The following is a 9,118-nucleotide window of genomic DNA, read 5'->3' as shown; positions in this document are numbered from 1 at the left end:
GTGGCTCAGTGGTTAGCATTGGCACCTTGTAGTGCTAGTGTAGGTCCTGGGTTCAAAACTGGCCAAGTTTATGTGTTGTCCTAATAGATACTGCTACAGACTCTAAATAATAAGCTCCACTGATAATGTCTATAAAGCGCTGTGGAACATGCTAGCGATATATACTTGAGTAAAATTAGTAACATCAAGTAGCTTGCCCTTAACTAAGATGGCGCCTGAATCTTCTCTAAGGTCGGTGACGTAATCACGCACAGAACGACGTGACGGAAGGAGCTGGTCTGTGGAGTTGCAGGCGGTACTACGGGAAGACTGGGCGAACTGGCTTATACTGGGCCGCAGCGAACTCCCTACATCTCCTTCTTATTATCCGGCCTGACGACGCTGCTGTGAGGCCTCCGGCCGAGGAGCCGGACCGAGACAAGATGGCGCCTCCTGTGTGGCTCAGGCCGGGAATTCTCCTGCTGCTGACGGTGGCGGCCGCGGCCTCGGACGCTTCTTGCCCGGCTCCTTGTGTGTGTGAGGGGAGAATGCTGGACTGCAGCAGGAGGAGGCTGGGCCGGCTGCCTGCGGCTCCGCTGCCCGAGGGCATCACCAGCCTGTGAGTATTCTGGGGGGTGGGGGTGGCAGTGATGGGCTACCTGCAGGTATAGCAGAGATGCCCTGTGCCCACTGGATGTAAACATTGGCCGCAGGTGACGTGTTGCTGATGTCATGGATCTGGAGATGTAAAGTCTTGTGATGATGTCATCAAAGTGGATGTGAGTGACATCACTATGGTTTCCGTTTATGTCAAGCAGCGCATTTCTTTCCGGTTTCTGATGACCCCTTGGCCGCCCTCTGTCGTGTCTTTTTGTGATTCTAGTGTGTGGTTGTTGGCCGCAGGTTTTGAGCGAGAACCGTCAGAGCTGTCTGTCTGCGCAGTTTTTTCCCCATTCAGAACACATGCACACTCGGCCGAGCATGCATGTGTACGAGATGTGAAATATATGGCCGCCTTCACTCATGAGAACTTGTTTACCTGCTTCACAGAAAATGCTCACGTGCCGAGGAAAGCTCTTAAAGGGGTTGTCCAACGCTTAAAAAAAAACACCCAACAACTTGCCTTTTTAATGTCCCACAGTTCTGATCCCTGCTGGGTCATGTGACCGCGGCGGGGGTGAGAATGGTGGGACATTGGCTTTTTTCTTCACTTCATACATCCTGCCCCCCTGCACTTTGGCACTTTTTACAGAATCTTGGACAACCCCTTTAAGGAACATGCAGTGCCCAGGGATTCTGGTTCCAAGCAGTCGCAGCACCCGGCAGGTTCTATTTTGACGGAGTTGCCTGTTTTAGCGACTTTTCCAATTTTCCAAATGTTGCAGATAATAAACATAGCTCTGCCTTCTTACGGCCTAGCGGCGTCCATGTATGGGGCGTGACGCTGGGCTTTATTCTGGAGGGCACGAAAAAGCCCCGGTTGAGGAGATGACAGGAGTGGGGTGTTACTGTACTCGGTGCATAGCGCCTAATAGGCACTAAAAGGAAGCGGTCATTACTCTTCCGCTATTGGACAAGGCGATCATGTGATCACCGGGTGTCTTGGTTTTCCCTTTGGATGCCCCATTTACAGTGAAAAAGTGCAAAATAACAAAAAAAAAAAAACTGTGTCTCTTGAGGGGACATATTATGTGCCAAAATGAATAAAAAAATAAAATATAATAATGCAAATAAAAAAACAAACACCCACCCACACCAACCAAAACGGTCGCCATAGTTTTCCCTGTTCATGCAACATTCATATTATATATCAAACTGACCGACACAAAATTGGGAGCCCACCTTATTTTGGTGTCATTTTACATATCACAAGGTGGCGCTGGTGAGGTGGTTCTCCTTCCCTGGGAGATACCTTTTTCTTATTGTTTTCCCATGGTGCATTGCCAAAGAAGTCTCCATACAGGACTGGTCTCTTTAAAGCGGTTATCCCATCTTAGACAATAGGGGCATATTGCTAGGATATGCCCCCATTGCCTGATAGGTGCGGGTCCCACCTTTGGGACCTGCACCTACTAGGAGAACGGAGCCAGGGAGAGCTGTGGCTGGAGGACCCCGGGTTTCCCGGGGTCTGTCCTCCACCAGGCGCAGCTCCCCGCCTCTCCCATTGAAGTGAATGGAAGCGCATGCGCAGCCACGGCTCCCATTCATTTCTACGGGGCCAACGGAAATGACCGAGCCAGCAATCGGCTATTTTCGGCGGTTCTATAGAAATGAATGGAGGGCGGCTGCGCATGCGCTCGGCTATTTTCGGCGGCTCCATAGAAATGAATGGAGGGCGGCTGCGCATGCCCCCGTTTTTATTCCCCCCGCACCTATCAGACAATGGGGGGAATATCCTAGCGATATGCCCCCATTGTCTAAGATGGGATAACCCCTTTAAGCCATACTCCAGAACCGAAAGTGGAGCAGAGGTCAAAACGGCGCAAAATTTTGGGAACGGTTTAAAACACATAAGGGAGATTTATCAAACTGGTGTAAAGTAGAACTGGCTTAGTTGCCCATAGCAACCAATCAGATTCCACCTTTCATTTTCCAAAGGGGCTGTGAAAAACGAAAGGTGGAATGTTATTGGCTGCTATGGACAACTAAGCCACTTCTACTTTACACCAGTTTGACCACGGATTCTGCCACATTTAGCTTTGTAAATCTCGCCCCATTGTCTCGTTATTTTCAAGATCTCTGTTTGCTGTCAGCCAGTGTAAGACATTTTGTACAAACATGTACAGACTTCAGCGCTCTGGACGGAGTTGTATCCATTCGAGGCGGTCCTATGTTAGACCTCCACATCAGCCTTTTTTGTCCTCATTGTTCCGGAAGTGCCTGAACCGGCCCAAAACTAAGCCAAACTGAGCCAAACGGATCCGATAATGAGGTCTGCTCGGGAGAACAGTTTTTTTAGTGGAGAAAAAAGCCCTGAGATGAATACACCAGTGGCAATAGAAATCTCCCTCCAGTTCTGGTCTTTTGTTACAGTGTATCAGTCTGGAGTCCATGAGCTGTATATCGCAGTTTCCTAGTATGACGTGCCGCCCTGTCACGTGAAATGTTCTGCGCAGTGATTCACTTTGCAGATAGGCGCAGGGATCTGCTCGCTGTGGGTTTGGAGAACCAGCGCTGGTATTAAGTGTTCATCCAGTAAATTGTCAGCCTGTGAGTAATTCACACCAGAGGAATGAAACAGACTGGGGCCGATGACGTTTGCCTGTAGGGATTTGTTTATAGGACATTTTTTTCTTTTAGTAGTTATGCTGTTTTTGGCGTATCTCCCATTATGTGACGTATGGACATGTGCATGAGATATCTACAGGCAACGTATGAACCAGGGCGAGGGCTCTGTGGTGGACCAAGAGTATATACACTAGCGGAAAAGGAGCAAAGTATAAACCTCTAGTGGTGCTTGGGCAATGATCACACAGCCAAGGTGGTGCACCCGTTATTTTGGGTTCTGCAGCAGGGTATATTGAGGCAGGGTCACTGATACTGGGTGACATCTCCCATCGCTGTGATACAGGCTACCACATGGTAATGGTCATAGAGACGCTGGATGTCCTCCTGTGCTGTGTCATTCCGAGATCTTCCATCTTGGACCCATGGTTCAGCCGCTGTGCACAGTAGATGCATCGCCCCATCCAGTCCCAGAAACTCTGGCCAGGGGAGCTGCTGGATACCCTAGGACCATGTTGTGTAGTGTGGGCAGGAACAAGCATGGTAGCTAATGGCTGCCCACACTATGACACCTGGTGTTGGTCCTGTGGTCTCCGCACTATGCCTATGATGGCTGTAGGACTGGTTCCACAATGCCCTGTACATACTAAAGGCTGGTCAGTGTTCCCTCAAATACCAGACAGGAACAGGCATGGTAGCTAATGGCCGCCCACACCATGACACCTGGTGTTGGTCCTGTGTCTCCACACTATGCCCATGATGGCTGTAGGACTGGTTCCACAATGCCCTGGACATACTGAAGGCTGGTCAGTGTTCCCTCAAATGCCAGACGGGAACAGGGATGGTAGCTAGTGGCGCCCCACACCATGACATCTAGCATTGGTCTTGTGTGTCTTCGCACTATGCATGATGGCAGGAGGTATGCAGATGAGGGCATCATTGGTACCAAGGCAGAACCTGCTTTTACCACTACTGTTTCCCATTCATGCCTCCAGTGGACTCTCCCAGCACCAGCGATGAGGAGAGGTGGTGGAGTTTGTGAAAGCAGTCCTGCCTCAAGTGGACGGTCACTGCAGGGGCTACTGCAGAACCAGTTTGTGGTACTATGGTTCACCGCCGTACAATGGGATTTGGCGGGGATCTGGCTTTTTGGCATAATTGCCTGCTTGTAATAGTTTTCAGTCAGGCTGAAAGCCAACATTACCCCGGAGAGCGTCCGGATCCGGCTTAGTCAATTAAGTCCAGCTGTGAACGGCGGTACTCAGCTATGCTGGAACAGCCTGCCGGATCCGTTTCGCAAATGTGAACCTACCCTAATTGCGGCATAAAGTAGTGACAGACACTGATTTCAGCGGTCGCCCAGAGCCGGCATCATTTTCATCGAGTCAGTTATTCATGAACTCCATTATGGAGAGGTGTAGATGTGTCACGCTCGATGATTTGTGATTAAGGGGGGGGGGGGGTGTTATATATATTTTTTTTTCCATAGGCAATATAGATTTACTTAATATGTCTTGTTATATGTGTAAAAGAAAAAAAAACTTGCAGGCGCTTATAAATGATTTTTTATACTCAATCATGTGTGAAAGAAAAATGTACGTTGGTTTCCCTGTGAGGTACTGCGACATGGAAGGGCGCATTTCTCTATAAGATGCGAAGTGTGTACTGTCCTCCAGATAGTGTTTAGTCTAGCAGTGTGTTCTACCTGCAGAGAAGCTGGAGCTCCACTTGTCATACGTGATGGTGTCTGAATAAGCGTCTTTCCATGCCTAGAAATGTGCTTTTTTCTGTGTAGCGTTGTCACTGCTGTCTAATAGTCTTACCCTTTTACAGGGATTAGCGTTTGTAGAAATGCCCGCTTCCGATAAGTGGCATGTGTAAAAGGTGCCGACAATCCCCCGATGAATGAGCAACCTCTCATTCATGAGGTGATTGTTTCTACAAATGCTCGGTCCCGATAATTGGCCCGAGTTTTTTTTCTCATTTATTCGTCAGAAAAAAGTATTTTTTTTTTGTAGGATGACTGATGGCATTGTGCCTTTCACTTTTACTATCCTTTACTTCATAATAGCTCATAAACGTGTCATGATCAGATTACGTCTTAATTGCTGCTTCTACCTGGTGAAGGAAAAAAGCTCTCTACTTTAGCTTTTATATACAAGCAGTTTTATTGAGTTTTTCACAAAGCCTTGAAGTGTGTAATCACAATTTTGGAGAAAGTACTTTTAATAAAGGGGATCACAAGTGGGTCATATGGATATTGCATGGGGGACAGGGATGCACCTTTGGACCTAAATAGTCCTTTTCCCGTAGGATGTGTCCGCACTTGGGTTTAAATGAGATAAAACAACCTCCATCTCATATGTTGGAACCACAAGGGCATCCGTGTCTGTGGTTGACCGGGACCTCAGAGGTGTTACATAGGAGCTTCTCCTGTGGTCTCAGCAGTTACAGTCCACCTAGTGACCTCAGAGGTGTTACATAGGAGCTTCTCCTGTGGGCTCAGCAGTTACAGTCCACCTAGTGACCTCAGAGGTGTTACATAGGAGCTTCTCCTGTGGTCTCAGCAGTTACAGCCCACCTAGTGACCTCAGAGGTGTTACATAGGAGCTTCTCCTGTGGGCTCAGCAGTTACAGTCCACCTAGTGACCTCAGAGGTGTTACGTAGGAGCTTCTCCTGTGGTCTTGGTATTTACAGTCTACCTAGTGACCTCAGAGGTGTTACGTAGGAGCTTCTCCTGTGGTCTTGGTATTTACAGTCTACCTAGTGACCTCAGAGGTGTTACATAGGAGCTTCTCCTGTGGTCTTGGTATTTACAGTCTACCTAGTGACCTCAGAGGTGTTACATAGGAGCTTCTCCTGTGGTCTCGGCAGTTACAGTCCACCTAGTGACCTTAGAGGTGTTACATAGGACCTTCTCTTGTGGTCTCGACAGTTACAGCCCACCTAGGGACCTTAGAGGTGTTACATAGGAGCTTCTCCTGTGCCTCAGCAGTTACGGACAAGGATAGGACTGTTCTATTAGGGGCTAGCTGTTCCGTTCTGCAAAATACGCAATGTACACAGACGTCATCTGTATTTTTTGAAGATCTGTTTTTTGCGGACTATAAAATACATAGTCCTGTGCATGAGGCCTAATGGAAAGATATTCACCTGTTCTGTGGTTTTGACCTGGTTTTGGCTCCCTATAACTGATGGACATAACTGACCAGATAACAGAAGTGGGAATCAGCCTAAGGCTCCATTCACACTTCCGCAAGTGTGGTCCGCATCCATTCCGCAATTGTGTGGAACGGGTGCGAACCTATTCATTCTCTATGGGGACGGAATGGATGCGGAACGCTCTCCGCATCCACATCTCTGGAGCCCGGCCCCAAACTTTCAGTCCACAGCTCCGCAAGAAAATAGAGCATGTCTGCGGACAAGAACAGGACTTCTCTATTTAGTACCGGCCATGTGCGTCCTGGTGTATTGCAATACACCATTGACGTGTGAATGGACCCTTAAGGTTCATGCACTCGACCGTGGCCTTATTGCGGCCTGCATACAGCGGGTTCACAATACACGGGGCACCGGCCGTGTGCAGCCGCATCACGGACCCAATTACTTCAATGGGTCCGCAATCCGGGAGATGCCGTGCGGAAGCACGGATCGGAAGCACTACGGAGTGCTTCTGTGGTGTCTCTGGCCGTGCCTCCACACAGCAAAAAAGTAGTGCAAGTGAACGGGTCTGCGATGAGCCCTTACTGTTTTACACACTTGGTCAACAATGATGTGTGGCATTTTAAGAAGGGCATGGCCCCACAGGAAAGGGGTGTGGCCTCAATGTGCTGCCATGCCTCAAAAATGCTCTAAAATTTTGGTGCATTTTTGGAGTGACACTAAACCAACTTACAGGTGACATAAACTTTAGACTACACAGTTTTTTGGCTCACAGACAAAATTCTGCCGTATGGACATCTGCCGTAGGTGTTTTGCTGTCCGCCATCTTTTTTTTTTTTTTTTTTTTTTTTTGTGGATCTATTGTAACAATGCCTAAAACTGACAAGAATAGGACATTTTTTATTTTTTTTTGCAGGACTACGGAAAGGACATACGGATGCGGATAGCACACGGTGTGCTGTCCTCATTTTTTGCGGACCCATTGAAATAAATGGGTCCGCATCCTATCTGCAAAACAAACTAAACGGACATGGAAACGGACAACGTTCGTGTGCATGTAGCCTTAATGATACTTCAAATTTATAAAGGTCCATGCACCAGAATAGTAAATTTGTGTGAATTAGTAAATCTGCTTCATTGTTTGTTAAAGACGCCTGAAAAAACCCACAAAAGGCACAGAAAAAATGGCAGATGGACAATAAAAAAATCACATTCTGGTGGTTATTTCAGCATTTTTAAAAAAAAAAAACACCAACAAAATTTGTTGGTATAAGGAAGGACTGTTAAACTGCGCTGCAGGAAGCCTGATATCTCGGACCAGGGACAGTAAAAGATCTGCTGTGAGGACCATAAATCCATTCTGGAGAGGTCCATCTACATTTGGTTGTAGTTAGATGACTGATTCTGCCGAAGACCAGACTGCACTTTATCAGGGTAATGCTTAAAATATGAGGAACCACCATCGCTAAGCTCTGCTAAATCAGGACAAATAATGTGGTGGTGCCTCAAATTAGGAGCAGATGTTCCTTGGCCGATGCTAATGCAGAATGTAACACTGCGTGGTGTGTCCGCCTGCTTTCCAGCGCATGTGTTCTGCTTTACTTCATATAAGGGGATCTTCCAATAGTTGACATTTATCAGCTAACCACACGAATCCTGAGGGAAGAAGCAGCCCTCCAAATTTCTTAAAGGGGTATCCTGGTTATAGAAAGTTATCCCCGAACTATCAGATCGTGGTGGTCCTACCGCTGGGGAACGAGAACTGGGGCCCTGTACCTCATGGAGCGCCCCTGAAATGGATGGAGCAGCTTGTCAGAAAAGCGTGCCGCCGCTCCGTTCATTTTTATCAGAGTAAAGTGCTCAGCTATTTCCGGCACTCCCATAGAAATGAATGGAGTGGTGGCACGCTTTCCGACCAGCAGCTCCTTCCATTTCAGGAGAGGTCCACGGGATACTGGGCCCCCCTTCTCATAATCGGTGTGAGTCCCAGCAGTATGACCCCCACCGATCTCATAGTTATCCCTCTCAATAGGGGATAACTTTCTATAAGGGCTCACGAACGTAAGGGCTCCGTGTCAGTATTGCGGACCCATTGACTTTAATGGGACTGCGATCTGCCTGAAGATAGAACCTCGCCTATCTTTTGTGAAGCGGAGGCAAGGATCGGTTGAACTGCAAAGCTCTCCTGTGGGCTTTTGGGTCCGTGCCCCCGCTCCACAAAAAGATAGAACATGTTCTATCTTTGGCCGTATGTTGCAGATCATAGACCCATTTATGTCAAGGGTCCGCATCTACAAATGGAGTGCACACGGGCACTGAGCTCTTACGCTTGTGTGCATGAGCCCTTACTGAAATACCAGTTTAAGAAAGATCCAGTGTTGCCAGTTGGGGCTGTGTCCCTGCACAGTCTACCCCTGGCAGCTACTGATTGAATAGTGTAAGACACACACCCCAACTGGTAACACCCAGCTGGACCACTTTTGGCAAATCAATCATAAACTTATAGTAGTAATAATAGAGGAATTGATGAGGTCAGTGTTTATTTTATTAGTTTAAATCTCTCACGACCTTTAGCAACAAACATGTTATGTGCTCTTACATATTAGACAAGACCTTTTCTGTTCCGTTTTTCCGTATGCCATATACAGTATACAGTAATTACATAGAAGAAATTGGGGTGGGCATAACATTTTTAATAGATGGTTCCGCAAAAAACGGAATGTATACGGAAGACATACGGATGCATTTCCG

General features: G+C 47.6%; 1 protein-coding gene across 1 annotated transcript in view; it reads left to right on the top strand.

The window, feature by feature from the left end:
- Positions 1 to 281: 281 nt before the first annotated feature.
- The window catches only part of LRIG2 (leucine rich repeats and immunoglobulin like domains 2), a 63,295-nt gene continuing 54,458 nt past the window's right edge, over positions 282 to 9,118 (top strand). The window contains exon 1 of the mRNA XM_044283489.1: positions 282 to 598. Coding sequence (XP_044139424.1) covers positions 423 to 598 — 176 coding nt within the window. The 5' untranslated portion in view covers positions 282 to 422. The remainder of the gene's footprint in view (positions 599 to 9,118) is intronic.

The sequence above is a fragment of the Bufo gargarizans genome, chromosome 3 (genome assembly GCF_014858855.1).
Source record: "Bufo gargarizans isolate SCDJY-AF-19 chromosome 3, ASM1485885v1, whole genome shotgun sequence".
Taxonomy (NCBI): Eukaryota; Metazoa; Chordata; class Amphibia; order Anura; family Bufonidae; genus Bufo; species Bufo gargarizans.
The sequence above is the reverse complement of the archived record's forward strand: the minus strand, read 5'-3'. Positions and strand labels throughout refer to the sequence as shown.